Here is a 19,475-nt window from a genome sequence, read left to right on the forward strand (position 1 = left end):
TACAGTTCTGGCAATAAGTATTGATACATTTCGTTATGTTCTACTTTGATGCAAATCAGTATTATGTGAGGTCACATTATTGTTGTTGCAGATGATGATAATGCACAAAAAGGAAATGTTTCTCAGGTGTTCTCTTGTATATAAAAATTAATTTGATGTTACTTGTGTTTATGTTTTGGGTAAATTTATAATTATAATATCTTTATGTTTGATGTTCCTACCAGGACCTTGAAAGCACTGAACATGATGGAGATGTAGAGGACATCTCTGAAGCTGAATGTGAACCTTCGCAGCAAGAACACAGTCCTCGGCCACTCAGAGTCTACTATCCACCTCCAATTGAAACTGGCAGGTAAGTGTTGATTTTTTTTGTTCAACTTATAAATATCCATTATTTATACATTAAGACATAAAGAATAAAATTTCTAGTAAATTAATGGTTGGAGTTGCAAATAAGTACATAACATGTGATAGAGGTTTTTTTTATAGCTGTTTTAAAAATTTTTTAATCAAACAACAGAAATGCTCTGTTTGTCTATAACATCATGCGTATATGTGGTTTGATTGTGTTAACATATGCCGCTCAATGGGTTACATTAACCCATTTTATTACTCGCCAAAGGTTGACATAGTCAAACACCTGCCCTCTAGTTTCATGAACTGTGTCACATCCCTGTGTGTGTTAGTGCGTGTGGGCGGGTGTCTGTTTAAACATTGTGCTGAGAAACCTTTAAGGGTTCGCAGCATCGCGTGTGCGTCATGAGTGTTATTTAGAGTGTTTTCAGTGTATTCGTAAGGTTTTTCATTTATTTCTGTAATAATAACAATTATTTTTCATTATAATAACATTACAAATCTTTCTAATAACTTTGGGATATTTTGGTTTAGTGTGTGTTTCGTTAATATGTGTTTCATTAATCAAGGGCGTGGTAATATTTTTGTTGCATATTTTTTTTTCTGGTGCATGTTTAAGTTTATTGATGTTTTTTAATTAATTTGTAACCATCATGCCACCAGCGTCAGTGCGCACCGGTGGACCCCGCTGGCTCCATTCTTGCCTTGATAGATTCTGCTGTGGAGAGAGCAAACATCTCTCTGCCACTTTGTCGCTGGTCAATCATGTGGCATGGGCTGTTCGTCTCAACCTAATTGTTTGTGTGCCATATGGGTTCTAGTCACATTTTTTTAAAATTTATTTAATGCAATAGACTTCCGTTATATGGCAAAGTCAAATCCACCTTATCTTGCACATAACCACAAATGTTTACAAAGTATATACATGTAAATTTGTAATAAAATTAAACATATATAACTAATTTAACCTTCATAACAACTATAGCCAAAACATTGCAACTTACAAATACAATACAAACTAAATAAACAAAGTACTAGGAAGTATAAAAAATAACATACAAATTAAACATATAAGATACTAAAATGATCTAACATAAAAAATATTAAAATGGACTCCAAACTAAAAAGAAATTAACATTTTCACAAACAAGATAATTAAAGGGGGGGGGGGGGGGGTTAAAAATGTACACTAGAACCCTGATTTTACGATGCTCATGGTTCCATGGATTGCATTTGTAAAATTGCTAACTTCCTAAAATTGGTATTGAACCCCCCACCCTCCGAAGAAAAAAATGTTGTTTTACTTTTTGAACTAAATATATCTTGAATTATTTGTGTGTATTTGGTCTTAATAAAGTAAAATACAAAATAAAATACCATTAAATATTAAATACTATTTATGCAATGAAAAAAAATAACCTCCAGCCCCATCATGTCTCAAACAACTCAAGTTCTTTGTACATATATTATGCGGTGTGTACACTAATACTACTGCTACCGTATTGCCTTTATATTTGATTTAAACCCACATTTTTTCTAGTCAAAAGTTTATTTCCTTATTTATTTCCATAAATGTTGTGTAAAGGCATGTATGTAAACACACCACCACCTGACCGTCCACCTACGCTATCAGTTTTAGTGAACGTGAACCTGGTATGTGCACTAGTGCCGATGGAACTGCCGGACAAGCCTAGTTTCACTGATTGCCAAGACATGAATGGCATCATTTGGCTCAATATTTCTTATATCCTGGATATTCCACATGTGTCAGTGCACGTTTGAATGACATAATTTCAAGTTGATTTTAGTTTGTCGGGGGGGGGGGGGGGGGGGGTTAAACCTACACTGGGCCTTGGAAACTGGAGGGAGAGAGCGGAAGTAATGTTACTCTGCCAGCAACTGTGGGAACCTGCTAGGAGTGGCTACGTGACTTCCCATTGTATAAATGTAGGATGAACCTCAACTTCCATTGAGAGTTAACGTGCTTGTTTTTACATCCCAGCATATTCATATGTTTTTTTGAATCCATCAGTAATAAAAGCAACACATTTGTAAAATTATAACAGTAATACAATGGTGGAAAACAAAATATTTCTTATTGTTACATTACTGAGTCATAAAATAAGAATGTTATTAATATAGGAGAGATATTTCATTTCTATTCAAATTTAAGAAAGCATAAACTTAACATTTTCTATTATTAGAAAGATTATTTAACCTGTTAACTAGTGATGGGTCAATTCCTATTTTTTCCCGGTTCTCTGTTTGGTACCGGTTCTTAAGAATCGGTTCTTGGTTCTCGGTCCTCGGTCCTCGGTCCTGACTCAAAAAATAAAATAAACATTATTCACATATTATTTATGAGGTGTTTTAAGTAATAAACTATTTATTGTTTTGGCTACAAAAAAAAGCACTAAAAAGCCTCTATCTAGTCTTACATCTTTAACAATTTAATGTTATAACTCTGAAAATAATAATTTGTTGGTATTGTTCTATCCTCAATGTTTTTATTGTATGCTTACAAATAAAATCATTGGTATAATGTTTCAGTCTTTAAAGAGACTATAAAAGCAAATTAAAAGGTTTAGTATAGTTTTCAAGCTTCAGCAAATACACCAACCTATTACAAATGTAATATGTATTAGTGAAAAATAATTCTAAATAATAAAGAGAACACTTAATAAAACTTAAATTTACTATATTAATCTAGCAATTACCTCAAGTAATCTACATACACCCTCCTTTAAAACACATGAATAAAAAGAAAATATTACAATAATGGGAATAAATTAAATAAGGTTAACTTTCAAAGAATTTAAATAATAAATTGTCCATCAAAATTATTGTCTACATCAAATTCAGTTTGTTTGCACAGTGAACAGTAAATTACTGCCACACTTCTGATGCCATTTCTTACACAATTTGCATTATTTTGCCAGAATTATACTTTACAAGTGTCAACAAGCATTTCGTTTGACCAGTCAGTAGTAAAATACATCTACACATCCACACACCACTTTGCTAAACCAAAAAAAAATTTAAAACATTATTTTTTATCATGTGTCCGCGGGATCTTCGTCAACGCTATTAACGCTAAAAACAAAGACGTGCCACTCTCAAAGCAATCCCGTTTGCCTAGAAGAGAAAGTTTCTAGCCATTCCGCTAGATGGCTGCAGATGCAGCGAACTTACACTCCACAGCACTGCACAAAAAGCATACAATTTTAGAAGTCCGAAAATTATTACGAAAATATTTGAAACCAATCATCAATTCCATTAAACAAATATACTATTGAATTTGCACTTGTAACTGTTCTTTATACACCCGTCACCCATACTTACGTGTCAACGACTCAATTAGCTGCCTATTTTAAAAACCATTGAAACAAACATGGCGTCTTTCTGTTCTCATCTCTCTGCTGAGGCACGTTATACAGTTGCACACATCGATGAACCACATCTATGGCACCTTAAACTGTTATGTTTTGATTGAAAAACGTACTTTGTTTACAGATGTGACGAGAATATTAAATATTTTCACGTGTAATTTATTTTATAGTTAGAGATGAATATTATTGCACTGAAGTCCAAAAAAATAATTCATATGTCATTTGGACGTGAGTTGAGCCATTTCATGCTGCAGTTAAGTTGTATTGAAGGATTATTTTTGTAAAGGGTTTTGCTATACTGCCGGTACCGGCACCAACACCTTCATTTTAGCTGCGGTTCTCGGTGCCAGTTAAAATGCTGAGAACCGTAGGAACCGAGAACCGAGAAACGGTACCGACCCATCCCTACTGTTAACATAATTCGCAACAGAGTGCTGGAGTTATCACTAATCCAGAGCAAGGGTAATGGTAACATAAGACAAAACATGCATGGCTAGATATGTTTTAAGCAGCATAGTTTGCTCAAAACTGCCACTTAAACTACCAAAGGTAGAGAGAGACTATAAGCATGTTGACATGCCAGTCTTCTCAATCTCTGATCTGGAATTCAATTACCTACCTGCATTAGTGCTTTGTAAAAAGAGTGATTTTACAGTTTCCCCATGGGTAGAGAAAATACTATATCTACATTAGTTCCATGGTGCCAGTCACATTTCCTGTTTCCTTACTATGAATAAGCATGTTTGAATCACTTTAAAATAAGGTTAAACTTTCGTAGCTTTTCTCACACTTATTCCTGAAGTTTCACTTTTACAGAAACAGTAGTTTTTTTGTGAATTTTTCTATAAAAACTGAACTGCTCCCCAGTTTTGGTAGCAGTTATTTTCTGGTTAGTTGTCATAACGCACAACATTTACAATATACGGCCACTAACAATAAACTTTCAGTAAGGATCGCAACTTATTAAATTATAGCATCCTTTTTTTTATTACAATTAACTACTTGTCCGAGCAGTAAATGACAAAAAAGCAAAATTTTAGATGTTTACAGTGGTACTAGAGTTAGTACACAACAGTATGGCACGGCTGTGCAATCTTCCCTTTTCTTCTGTGATCCGTGCTGATTAGGGTTGGGCCGATACCACTTTTCACCGATTCCACCGATAGCGATTCTTATGGGCTGATACTGCCGATACTCGATGCTGATACTAACCAAAGAAATGTTTGTGTTATGAAAGGATATTTTACTAATAAAGTATTTTTTAATTTCATATTATAATGACAAGAGTACCATCAAACGGTCAAAACACTAACATGCATCTTACAATAATAATAAAACACACACAAATACTTTTTTTTCAGCCCACATGTTTAAGCATTGCCCCACCTCATGATATTTTTACATGGCAGAAAGTGCATGTAGCCTTGTATCTTCATTTGATTGAAGAATGAAGTATTTCCAAACTTCACTTCTCTTCCCAGCCATATCATCACACTCAGAAAAATCTTTAAAATATCACTTTAGGTTCAGATTTTAACAATTAAAGCTAACGTAAATACTAAATTGTAAACAAACACAACAACATAACTTCAGCAAAGCCATAGATATATAAATAACATGGAGATGGGGCAAGCTACTCAGACGTTCCTCAGCAACTGTTTCTATGATCACGAGTGCTGTAAACGTGATCGCGAGTGCAATTTACTTTATCGCGAGCACTGGTAAACGTAACGTGAGGCTGTCTTTGCTCCACAGTTGGCAATAAATATTTTTTTATTTATGTATTCAGTTTTTGTTCAGTGGTTCCCATATGGAGTTAAGGGCTCCGGGATATAGAACAAGTCAAGTCAATTTTATACAGATAATACATATATACATACATACTGCATAAGTACAATTATAAAACATTATAGAGTACATTGGTACATAAGAAATGGTATAAACTCAAGTTTAGGACATATATACATTTATAGTATGCACGTCTCTATGGTTCTCTGGCTCCATTGTATTTTTAAAACAATCAAAACGACTGGTTTTCTTTAAAACAGTAGCGCTGTGGGAAGGAAACTTAGGGTAATAGTGCATAAATTACAAAATTAGGCAATTATTTTAAAATTAGTTTTGACTTACAAAAAAAACCAGTTATGTGAAATACTATTCCTTAGCGATTTTTTTCTAACAAAAACAATATACTAACACAGTTTAAGAACTTGGACTGAGGTATCGGCGCGAAGTATCGGAAAATATTTTACAGATGCTGCCGATGCCGATACTCTGAATATCGGCCGATACTTAAGAATCGGAATCGGCCCAGCCCTAGTGCTGATACAGCATTTAGTATAGATTGTGAACTTATTGGTTAGCTATGTCAGTAATGTGAGATTATGTTTACGGGAAACAGTGTGACCATGTTTGTGCTGTAGAGGCAAACCATACAGCATTGCCACATCACACCAACTTCAAAATGTTTTTAAACAATTTTGGAAAATTTTGTTTGTGTAAATTTATTAAATATGTACTTAAGCAAATGGTATGGAAAATGAAAAATTAATAAAATAAGCTAGGTTAATGAGCATTTACTGTGTTTGATAAAATATATAATTTTAATGATTGTGTAAAGATGAAATGGTGTAAACTTGCAGTTTTTTGTGTTATTTTGTGACATTGTCTCAGATGTGTTTCTCTCGAGATTGTTAGATTAAATGTAATCACTTAATCTCATGTTAATTTATGAGCACCTAGTGGACATATTTAATTCTGAGCATTGTTACCTCGGAGGCTCTGTCGTTGTCTTCAGCCTAGACTTTGCATAACCATGCAACTTTAAAACCTTCCTTTACCATTTATTTTTCTAAAATAATTTTGTTTTTCTCCAGTGATTTCACAGTGAACGCAATGGATGTAGAAGAGTTGAAGCGGTCAATGCGGAGGCATAAGAAACCTCTTTTTCCAGAAGTTTCTGGGCCATCTGTTTCCACCTCGGTGTCAGGAAGTCAGGATAGTGATGATGATGACGAAGAAGTGTCCACTCCAAGTGGTGAAACAACAGAAAGAAGTTTGCATTCTGCTAGTGCAAGGTATAGTTTTTACTATATTATGACTATAATATTTGTATGTATATGTATATCTTCATAGTATATAAATATCTAAACCTTTAATTTGTAAATTTTATTATTTAAGAAAATTCTGATTCTAGAATATCAAAATATTGGTATTGTGCATGATAAAAATTACAGGATCTATGCATTAAGCTTCATAGTCTCAAGCAGCTCGACGTAAAGATGGTACTCTAGTTCGGTGTTTTGTAGAGGCATGTGCCAGGATTGCTATGTAACTTCCTTAATTCTGGGCCCCAAACACACAGAATATCTTAAGGTTTTTCGGATCCCTTATGTAACTTTTTCGTATCAGCAGGAGCCTCAGCATATCACAAATTTTCAGCAAATAATCCAAAAAAAAATCAAGCTTTAATTGAAGAGAAGGGTTATCTGTCAGAGAAAGTGTTAAATGCAGATGAAATGGGTTTATTTTGGAATAAATTCCTAGCTGGCTATTTATATCAAAAATGTTAAAAGCGGTCTGTTGCAAGGTTTAATGCAGCTAAAAACCATCTAACTTGCTTGTGTGTGCTATCTTGGGAATATTACTATTGATTCTGTATCCTTCACTAAGTTCTCACACATGTCTTGTGTGTAACAAAAGCCACAATTTCCTGTTTCTTAGTGAATTAATCAAAATGTGTTGGGGTCACTGAAAAAAAATGCTGTTGGATTATTTCAAAATAGTTTTTTTTTAATGTAGTGGATAAGTATATTGTGTTTTTCAAACCTTCTTATTACGGATTTCAAAATACATAAATTTTATCTATTATGATGCTTATGTCGATTCTTACCTCAATCCTCAGCTCGATTCTGATTCTGTAATATTGGTTTGCAAAATTTGTGAGTTGGGAATTAGTTTAACATTACTTGATGTTCTGTGTGACATCTGAGGAAGTCAAGTTGTTGTGTAATATGTATAAAATATAAAAATACATATTGAAACGTTTAAACCTATTTTTTTTTATAAAATCCTCTATTTCTTCTCTATGACCAAGTCATAATTTCGTATTATTCTGTACGTACTTGCAGATTTATCAAACCTACTATACATATTGACATTTGTTGTTGTAAGGAAACTAACATCTTGGCTATAAACAATTTTGTTTACCGTGTTTTATCGCATAATCGTCGCACATTTTATACTAAAATCAAGTTTGAAAAGTAGGGGTGCGACGTTTATGCGAGAAAAAAATTTTTTGTTAGGTAAAGTTATTCATATAAACAAAACCCATTCATGGAAAGTACGTTTATTTAAAAAGTGAAGTATAAAAGAGCACGCCAAACAATTTAAATTAATAAGTCATGCAACAAAAACCTTCTTCAACTTTAAATAGAAAAACAAAATCTGCAACCCGAATCGAGCCTGAACAAACGCATAACTATCGTCATAGTACACACTCACCACGAAAGAATCTGGGCCATCAGATGTAGTTAACTCTGCACTCAACAAGAGAGTGCGCGTTCCATGCAATCGGCGAGATAACGATATTCGACTACGTGTGCGCGCTCTATACGGGAAGCAACATAACCAATCATGAATGATGCCAACAAGCGCTGGCTACATTTTTATAAGCAGTGCACCGTGGCGACGCAAACTAACAGATAAAGGTTATAACGTTTAAAAAGGTCTTTAAAAGAAAATTTACACATCAGACAACTTCGTATTTCCGTTAATTAAATAAGTAAGTGGTAATGTCCGAATAAATATTAGATTTCTACTTTAAAATACATTGTTTTATATGGAAAATATACCCGCACAAAGCGCTCTGAATCTAATAGCGGGAACAAAAACATCATGCTACTACGCGAGAAGTTTTTTTTATCCAAATTTTGACACCCTAAAATATAGGTGCGACGATTATGCGCGTGCGCCAATTATACGATAAAAGAGGGTATTGTCAGTAACAAGTCCCACTGTACTAAAGAGATGCCCTGAAAACACTGTAGCTGGGGGCATGGCTAGATATTTCCTTGCTAATTTTTGCAGCCTTGGATACACTTTTTTTTTCTAAAACTGCAACATATTTGATACAGATGACAAGGGTTACTGAAAATAAAGTTCATTTCCTCAGTTGCTGAAGTCTTTGAACTGTGCCTACCAGAACAAGGCAGTATTTCTGGATAAAACTACCACATAGAATGTGAAGGAATTTGTTCTGCTATAAATGCCTGGGAGAAGAAAAAAAATAAATTTACAAACATGATTTGAATTTGATTGAATTTAAATAAAATTACACACACACACTCACACACATGCAAGCATGCACGAAAAACTTGAAAAACTTGAAATTTATTAATAGACCAACTAACATGCTTGAAAGTTGCTTGTGATTAAGAATTCACTTCCATTGAGTCCATTTCTTGAATCAAATCATCATTTGCCTATTGCAAGTGCTGTGGGTTAGTAAAAACAATTCCTTTGAAGTTTGCATCCAACAAAGTTGCTGAAGCATACTCTCGTTCATTCTCAACATGAGCATAGTCTAGTTTTGGTTAAGCCAGCAGAAACTTACTTGCAGGTACTTGAAACTTTTTGAGGGTACCTTTTATAATTGGAATGAGTTCAAATGCAGACACATCTGATGAGCTGACAGTAAATGTTGCATGGTCAAATATTTTTATAAAATTCACTACATTCTGCATTAGTTCCCATTGAGAAGAGGTGAGATCTGTATGCAGTTTTGCCTCTGAAGATACACGTGCTAGAGCTGGCCTCTGTTTAAAGAGGCATTCCATCATGTGCAGGCTCGAGTTCACCGGGTAATCTCATCTTGGAGATGCAGTGTTTTGGTGCTTATAAAGGTTCTTTAGCTTTCCTGAGGATTTTGTTCAACCTGTTTGAAACATATTTTGCTGACAAAATTCAGCCAGACATAGGATTGTGCGCACAGTTGACTTGTTTACAACTAAAGTGCGACCAACATAGGTGTGGCCTTCATGACATTCTGCTTGCCGTTATACTTCTAGTTTTGTCTCAAATACTTGAACACGATACATTACGCTCTCACTTGGAAGCCATGATTCCAATATGATTCCAACTGCAGGTGCTTGCGCACATACAGTTAATGTCAGACGAATGGGCAGACGTTGCTTTGTGTTTGTGCGTGCGAGTTCCCTGCCACTGGCTAGACTGAAGTTCATCATGGTTCGGTCTGTAGCCAGGCGACAATGGTACTACCCGGCAGCATACGCATGGACATAAAAATATTTGGTCCTTTACACTCCATAGCCGCAACTTAACTTGCCATAGCTGATGTTTGTACAACAGCCGATAGAGTAGTCAGACCTGCAGGCGTCTCTTCCCCCCTCGTATGGCTAACTGTATGCCATGGTACATCTGTTGTTTGCCGAGTTGAAACTGACTTCGTGGCGTCATACCCAACTTTTTTTGCCTGTGGCAATTACATGCCAACTGAAATTTACAGACGTGCTATTCAAGACTGCGGCAGTAAAATTAACATCGCACTAAATTAATTTGCGCAATCTGAAGACGTGCTGAGTGAGGGATTAGTGTATATTGAAACAGTACTGGATTGTGTTGTCATGTTGCTTAGCTGTACCTCAAATTGTTGGGCTGCAAGTTTTTCAAGCTCTGTCTTTGCTAAGTAGCATGTTTTAGTTAATTTTTTATTTCTATTTGCTGTATGTTTTCAGCATGGAGAATATAGACTTCCTGGTGCAACGTGAAAAATTCCTTAAAAACACTTTTGAGTCCTTGAGTGGAGCAGAAGTTGACAACAAGCAGCTTTTAAAACCTCCAGGTATTGTGAATGTGTATTAATATGTTGTGAAACATTGTGTGTTACAAATGTTATTTGCTGGAATGGGGTGTTTACAAATAAACATTACTTAAGGTTTTGAAAAATATTTTATTACATTTAATAACGTTGCATGTTGCATGTTTGGTAATCATTATTTAACTTTAAAGTGATAGTGTTGGTGAAAACTCTGTTAGTTGAAATTCTTTTATGGTTATTGCCTATTACAGGGAACATCTGCTGGCTTAATGCCAGCAGGCAGATAGTTGTAGGGTCACTGTTAAGATAAAGACCTGTTTTACACTTTTTTGCATGTATGATGGTGGTTTGGTGGCTCAGCACAGAGACAGGCGTGGATCAGTGTAGCTTCACCTGTGCTGTTGTGGGAAGGGCGTTATCTTGTACTGAAATTTGGGCTAAATGTTCTATCTGTTGGTAATGTTGCAGCTGAATAAGAAGTCTTAAGACTTCCTGCCTTGTGTGAAGAGTGTTGGCTAGAGCAGAAGCATGGAGTGGCTGCAACCCACCAGTACCTTAATTGATCCAAAGGGGTGCTAACATATAGGGTCCTACATGGCCACTCACTCCTGGAGTGTTCTGTAACTGACCTTTGTCTCTGTTGAAGCACAATAGGCAATAGAAAATTGGTTACTGGGATTTACAGATTTTCACGATGCAGAAGCTAGTGTAGGATTAGAGAGGTTTTAATAGGCTTCAACAGGCTTAAACATTCTCATGGCATGTAGAGTGCTTTTGGCAGGAGTGTGTCAGTTGTTAGATGTGTGGAACAGATGCATTGCTCTATTTCTTGGCAGTGGATGCACCAGCCTCATGCTGAGGCAAGGTGCAACTTGTGAACGTATTGGCGTGAATATTTTCTTCTTAACCCTTTGGTTTTAGCCAAGTTTGTAACATAGCATAATTCCTGCCCCCTGGTACCAATAACACTTTGACTGAAAAGGTTTTATGTTCCTGAGGGTTTAGTAATGTTTCATAATTAATTCATACTTGGTTCTTCTATTATGTATAGGCAGTTAAGTCAGTTTTGTTTGTGCTTGAATATTAATTATTAATTTTGGTTACATAAAGCTGAAGGTAATTTTTTATAATTTTTTTTTTCACTCTAATTTGTTTGGTCGGTTAAAATTTGATATATGTATTAATTAGTGGTGCACCGATATGGCTTTACCGATTACCGATTCGATTACCGATTATGAGAGCAATAATCGGCAGATACCGATTCAGTTGCCGATTATAATGAAATAATTTTTTTAAGTGTAATAATGCACACAAAATTTTTATTCCCATGTGTATTTAATTACAAGAGTACGTAAAATTGAGAATACAGTTATAATAACAGTTTAAAAATATATAAAATACACTATTATGTCATTGCAAAGAGTAAATTAAATTAACTTCTATTTATATTTGTTATTGTAAACAACTTGAACTACAGTCTAATAATTGTAATTTACAATGGGTAAGTTTTTGTTGCGGAAAACTAGCATTATTATTGACTATCACATAAGGTTGCATCGAGAAATTACCGTTTACCAATGTAAACATGTTGCTATATTTTGTTCACTTGAGTTTATATAAAAATGTTTCCGCACTTCACTTTTTTTTCTCCCTAATCGCCATCTCACTATAATTATATAAAAATGACTCAAAACCAATTCTAGAACATGTTGACTGAATGTATAAAATTATAAATACTTTTTCACTTTTCACGTCACATACAAATAACACAACAACGGATAATGTTACCAAAGACGCCCATAACGAGTTTGTAAAACGCAGTGATAAACTCTGAAAGGTATCGGGACCACGATTTTGAATCACTACTACGACTCGAAAAGATCGATTCTCATAGAATACACTGCAACTGCTTGTGGTATTTTGATTGCGTGCCATCTATTTTACATCTCTGGCTGCAGGTAATGTACAAGGCCACTAAACAAAAAGACGAAACGTAAATAAACGTGTTGGAAAAATGTATTTTTTATTGTTAGAGGCAATGAGATTAATTAAACTTAACAAAATATCTGTAATCTTGATATGACGGAGTTAGATGAATTTTGTAATATATACAAATATTACCGTATTTCGTCCTAAAATGTGTAACAAAATGTTACACGGTAAAAACCTACTTAATTACGCCGGGACATAGATAATCGGCAAAGTAATCGTCAAGATAATCGCCGATTACGATTAATCGGTAAGTACCCATAATCGCCGATTACGATTCATCGGTATCCGCATCGGTGCACCACTAGTATTAATTATGTTTTTTACAAATTTTTAAGCATATTCTGGGCAATTAGACTGTAACATTCTAGAACATTCTAGAAGGTTTAAAAAGGAAGGAAGACAAGGGCACGACACACTGTCGCCAGTAAGTTATTTTCACACCTCAAATTAGTGGGAAAACCCAGCACGCGGGCGCACGACTGAGCAGCAATGAACTTGAACTTTTGCTGGGCCCTGTCTTGCCAGTCAATCAAAGTGAACCTTGAGGTAGTGTGATGTGTGTTCCCAGACTTTCAGAGAAAAAAATGTTTTTCCAGTATTTCTCCTTGTATGGTCATTTTTCTGGATCTGTGTTGTGATTGGTCAGTCGACATGGGTTGCTTTCCCTTTGTTTTCACCTTTTTAAGGGAAGACAACTTCGTTGTTCAGTTACTTATCGCTCGATCGTCGCTTCATACGGCTGCATTGTTGGCAGCTTGCCGGAAACAATGAAGTAAAGTTACGAATAGCTAACTTCACGCCTGTTGGTTGGGGCCAGGCCGAAAGATAACCTATTATTTTATTTAATTTTTGAACTTTAACTTGAAATTTGATCACAGACATCTGCGTTGGCCCAGGGTGACCTTTGTCACCCTCCCTGGATTTTTTCCGCAGGTTATTAGTACCTTTGTTAAATATATAAACAAAGGGACTTCAAATTATTTTTGTAATTGAGTGATGAGCTAAGCCTGCAGTGAATGTGTGGAAAAATCATCGGGACATGTAAGTTGTGTTCTACGTTTAGTTTTTTTTAGAAGTAGTAATAAAACAAAAGACTTCCTTAAAAATCTATTTTTTTACTACAAATAAATACATTCATTCTAAGGGAATAATTAATCTCCAATGTTGGCAATAAAACAAACTTGAAAATAAATATTCATAATCATTGGATACCAACTTAAATTTCTCAAGTGATTAAAAGTGTCTTGTTACTATTTTGGATTGCTTAGCCGGGCCAACCTGGAATGTAACAAGTTGTCCGGGCAGATGGCACGTGCAGTCACCAGGAATGACATCTCAACTAAGTGAACTTACCTAATAAAAGTTATGTCATTTTTTCAGGTGGTAATAGTATTACATCACAGTTTCTTGGCCAAGCAAGTTTGAGCCATCAGGAAGGCAAGACTCGCCAGTTACCTCCCTGGAAGAACTACGCACCAACTCGAGCCCCTCCTTCTTCACCTAGGAACAATGTTATTGGCCCGAAGAGAGTTTCCTCTTCACATAATGAACTGGAGGACAAGCGAAGCTTGTTGAAGAGGCGATTGGAGGATATGAAACAGCAGCTTGAAAGTGTAAGTCAAACTTATTGTCGTTATCCTTGTCATTGTCGTAGCAGTTGTAGGTTCAGGTGCATGATATGAAATCTGAAACCAAAACTAGTGATTTTATCTCATTTGAAATTATTTTTTAGGTTATCATAGTTGATTATATAGTGAGCGATTACACTCGGCTTGCACTCACTAAAATGTGCACTGATGTCACAATAATGTTCACATTTTGTATCTTTCTTCATAGCAATTTGGGAACAAACCCACATTCATGTGAAACAAGAAGTGGCAGTTTAAATTGTGACAAATGTGACAGCTGAGGGGGTGGGAAATAAGAAGGGTGGATCAAACAGATTTCTGACACTGTAGAAGGGTGGTAAAAAATATAGAACGGCCAAGCGAAGAAATGTGCCAGAGTTTTGCTATCATTTTTCACAGCTTCACAATACAACAAACTAAAAATAAAAATAGATTTAAGCACAATTACCCGAAAAACTGGTAATCTGGGCCCAGATAATTGAGAGTTAACTGTAATTTATTTTCCAATCGGGTAATTGTGCTTGTTGTCAAACATTTTAATGAAGACATTATTCCTGTTACAATCATTTTACAGTACCAATATATGTCTAAATACAAATGATGTACATTTAAATTAATGTTGAGTAACATTTTGAGATTAAACAACCTGAAATTAAATAATTCACAGACCGCATGGTTTACTTACAATTTAATAATGTTATTAATTTAGGAGATAGTGGACTTATTAAGAGTGTAATTACTTTGTGGACATACAGTTAAACTGTTATGTAATAATGTAAATATTAATAAATAACACTTAAATAATTAATTGGGCTATACTTTCCAGACCTGTTTTCCCATGCGTAGCAATATTTTTATTTCTGTGTTTGTTTAGCCCATGATGTGCCTGGTCAGGAATGTCTTTTCCTAGGATAATGGTCTCATTTATTTCAGTATTTTAAATTCTGTTTGCTCTTTACACAAGCATTGCCAAGTAAATATAGTATATTAGCCATAAATGTACCTATTTTTTGTGTGTAAAGGACTTTTACTGAAATTGTTATTTGGGTCTGTTTACCATGGAGTTACTGTAGTCTAGTTTTATTCACATTATACACACTAGGTGCGGGTTGTCCGGTTTGCTGTTTAACCGTGCCATATTTCTTTTCCATAAACCATACACAAAAATAATTTTTGAAAATGTTTTTATTTTTATGAGCTATTGATTTTTGCTGTGATTCAAGACAGAAAGTGATGCCAAACATAGTGCATACATAGTTGGTAAGCATTAGTATGCATTATGAAGTTCAAAACTGCTAGAGAAAATTATAAATGCGCCCTGTAAGCCGTGCGTGCTTGTGTTCAATGTGCCTTTGTGAACCGCGCTCAGGCAGCTGTTCTGTGAATCATGCGAGTGATGAGTGAGTGGTCTGCGTGGTTTCAAGGCAGCAGTCAAAATGCAGCAATATTTTTTTCTGTAGTAATCTTTAGACAGTAATGTCTAATAATAAATTTATATGTGACATTCAACGAAAATTAAAAATTATCGACTAGCTGGACTTAAAATATAGCGACGTTTTAGTACCAATACAGTGTTTGTCTGGATAGTCGGGATAAAAACATTTTTACCAAACAGTTTTATTCAACATTGCTTTAACCGTGTTTCTGGGTTATCTGTGGACCCCTTGCCAGTGGTGGTCTCAGATAGTCGGGAGTCTAATGTACATGTATGTCAATTTTCTTATTTAAAAATTTGAAAGATTAATTCAAATTTTTTTCATTCTTATTCTAGGTTGGTTATACAAGACATGGAGCCCGTATTAATACTGCAGCAAAGCCTCTTCGAAACTCTGTTAGTGTGGCTGATTTAACAGAACTTGACAACAGAAAGGATTCAAGGAGTAAAGTTCATCAGGATTTTGTATCTATGGCAGGTAATATATTATTGCTGTGTTTTGTAGTATTAAATTAGTAGTATGTTTCTTAATATTAACCTGGAGAGTGATTTAAATAACTAATAATTAGGTAACAGTTTTGTATAGTGGGTCTTAATTGACAATATTTTCATACTTCTTGTCTCATTTATCACTAACATTCATATTCCTAATTTTTTAGCATATTGTTATAAGGAAGAATGGCTTAGGAGAGCACTTTCTTGTCCGTGTGTGTGTATGTCCATTATTAACTTTGCTTTCGCTTCACTGATTATGATGAAATATTTTGCCTACTTAAAAACTTTTTTTAAATTTAATTTTTTTTCTTTTCTAAATTGGGTAGTACTCTTCTGAGGCTCTACTTCGAAATGATGTGCGTTATAATAAATCCAAAAATATTTATTGTATCTAGAAGGTTACACATCAAAATAGTTTTTATTTTGAACACCTCATTAGAATTAAGTAAAACATTTAACGTGGAATCTGAACTGTTTAACCTATTGGAATTAAATATGGTATATTAAACATTTATACTTAAATGGTTTTAATGAAATTGCATATATAGTATTTTTTTTTTTTTTTTAATATATTTTAATTGGGAATTGGCTGACAAACACATGCACCTAACACAGTTCTTAAACCTAAAATATCTAAACAAAATGTATATCACTTTAAAAAAAAAGTAACAGAGATGATTGCACAAAATATTAACCTATAACATTTATTAAGTATTTAATCATCTATGGCCTAAGTGAGATGCCAGTGTTTGACACCAGTTTCATTCAAACATACAAAAGTCAAAACTAAAATCTGAAAAATTATTAAAAATAATCATTCATTGAAACCAAAGGAATGGGAATAAAGTTATGGGCAACACATTCATACTCACAAAGAAGTTTTCATTAGAGGCAAGATTATATGGTGAATAGTGATAAAACAAAAAAAATAAACAAATTGGAAGTGAATCCAGCATAACACAGAAATGCAAAGCAAAACATAAAAAGCAGCAAGGTTCACCTCATTCACACCATTTTTTCTATCAAATATTCAGTTAATTTAATTGATCTTTAGTTCAGTCTTTTAATGAATTGTTTAAGCAGTTGATCAATGTTATAATGTACTTACTGTTTCCTGTGTTTTAATTTTTAATGATGATTAAGACAAAATCCATAATTTTAATGACAAAATTTGCTTTTTATAACACCATAGAATCTTTGCTCTACAGATTACATAATTCTCATTTTTTTTTTTTTCATTCACTTTAGAAAATAGGCTGCATATGTTTTAGCCACCAGAATCCTGGTTTTCCTCTTGTTGTATGGCAAGGGAATATAGTAAGCTGGTGCGAATATAAGTTTTTTTTTGTTCAAATCAAATACAAATAAAATTTATTCAATAATACCAATATTGAATTCCAATAGTTAGAATAAGAATTAAAATCACACAAAATTTTTTTTTTCATATCATGTAACAAATACATATGGGAAAAAAGGTAAATGTGTAGTGTAGTGGCTTCTGGGAAGTTAGACAAATACTAATACTAAAGTTAAGGGTTGGTTAGGTTGAGTTGTACATAATATTTTGTTAAAATATTATTTTGAAAAAAAAATATATTGTGTTTTTAATTATCCCGCTAATCTAACTTCACCTAACAAACAAAATTTTATTTCAGTTCATATTTGCCTTTTTTTTTCCCAGAACCAGCTACTCTATATATTGATCCAGAAAAGTTTTGTGAACCGCAAAATTATGAAATCCAATTCATTTCTTGGAAAATGTGAATTTTTTTATTGCTGTATTCCAAAATTAGTAATTAAATGAGCTCACGTTTACATTTTTAAACCCTAGTTATTCACATGTTTTCGTTTCTAATGACAGCAAAGTAAAATTTATTTTTGTTCAGCAATATCATAAACACACTGTTATTTTCATCTGGTATCCAAAACCATTATTTTCCTTTTTTTTATTCACAACGTCTCTGTAATCATAGACACATACAGTAAGTAAGCTGCTACTATTTCGCATGGTGTTAGATTTATTGTGACTATTGATTTATAAGCAGTTGAAACTATGGCTTTCACTTTTTTTTAATGGCCACTGCAATGGCGTGTGTGTTTTGTAGTGTTGTTGATGTTAACTTTTTTTTCTCCACGACTGGTACAGCTGGAATTACAATAACCTGTCACGTCTGTCTGTTATCCATTTGTCCGTCAGCGCCCAAGTGATTTACAACACTTCATCAGTCATATTATTTTCCCTTGTACATGCTGCCAACTGTTGAGAAAGCTTAAAAAGCTTGGAGAAAATATCTCTAGTATAATTATGTTAGTTTGACAATCATGTAAGCTATGCACTTATAACTCATTAAACTCAATTTTTTTTTACTTTGGTATTTATTTCAACATTTTCAGATTTACCATGCGTAATTAACTACACTTCTATGAATTGGACTATTTTTGTTTCAAAACACCACCTTTAAAATGTAATCAAACATAATTTAACAAATACTCTAAGAGTCTAAGATTTTAAAGAATTAAACTTCAAAAATGCTAATGTAATAAAATTTGATACAAAAAACCCTAGCAGACGTGTGGAGATCATAATTTCATCTGTGGTCCGTAAAAAAAAATTGGTTACCAATCTTTTGACTTTTTTGGGCCATGTAATTGGTTGCAGGTCATATGATTGATGGTTGGATGATGGACAGACGGAGGTGACGGACTATTGTAATTCTGGCTTATGTGTGACGAAACTAATACAACTAATATTTTGTTTTCAAGTTTTGAAATTTCACACATATTTAGTGATTTGAATCGTTCACACAGTTTTTCCATTACTGTTTAGGAGACATTAGTGAAAAAAACTTTGAATACGTTTTGCATTTTTAAAAATTTGCTTATTTTTCATGTTTTTGATTGTGAAGTCCCATTAAAACATAAAAAAAACGGTATTTATATTACACAAATAACTTAACTTTAACAGTGAACGTTGGTATACAACAAACTCGCAAGGTACGTTATGTCAAATATTTGTAAGAAAATGAATATTCGTTATTTCTAAGTGTTAGTATTTGAGGTCAAATTGAATACAAATAATAAAATATTTGTATTCTTAAATTCGAATATTCTCACAGGCCTAGAAAATAGTTAACATCTAGCCTCCAATATGACTTGCATACTAAGTCTTAAAGTGATTTGGAGGCGTTTTTAGTCTTTCCCTGTTAAACTTTCAGTGCATAGCCAAGTCATGTCGCATCTTGTCTTTCCTGGTCCAAGATTTATCTATATTCATGTCTTTGTCGACTCCCTAATATTCTATAGTCTATAGTACAATGTAATGGTTTTGGAAATTAGTTATAGCT

General features: G+C 33.9%; 1 protein-coding gene across 4 annotated transcripts in view; it reads left to right on the forward strand.

The window, feature by feature from the left end:
• Positions 1 to 19,475, forward strand: part of LOC134529596 (mitogen-activated protein kinase-binding protein 1) — a 121,121-nt gene that overhangs the window by 74,321 nt on the left and 27,325 nt on the right. For all 4 annotated transcript variants that reach the window (XM_063363863.1, XM_063363862.1, XM_063363865.1 and 1 more), the window contains 5 exons: positions 225 to 352; positions 6,620 to 6,820; positions 10,499 to 10,605; positions 13,954 to 14,186; positions 15,973 to 16,114. In XM_063363863.1, coding sequence (XP_063219933.1) covers positions 225 to 352; positions 6,620 to 6,820; positions 10,499 to 10,605; positions 13,954 to 14,186; positions 15,973 to 16,114 — 811 coding nt within the window. The remainder of the gene's footprint in view (positions 1 to 224; positions 353 to 6,619; positions 6,821 to 10,498; positions 10,606 to 13,953; positions 14,187 to 15,972; positions 16,115 to 19,475) is intronic.

The sequence above is a fragment of the Bacillus rossius genome, chromosome 2 (assembly GCF_032445375.1).
Source record: "Bacillus rossius redtenbacheri isolate Brsri chromosome 2, Brsri_v3, whole genome shotgun sequence".
In the NCBI taxonomy this organism is placed as follows: Eukaryota; Metazoa; Arthropoda; class Insecta; order Phasmatodea; family Bacillidae; genus Bacillus; species Bacillus rossius.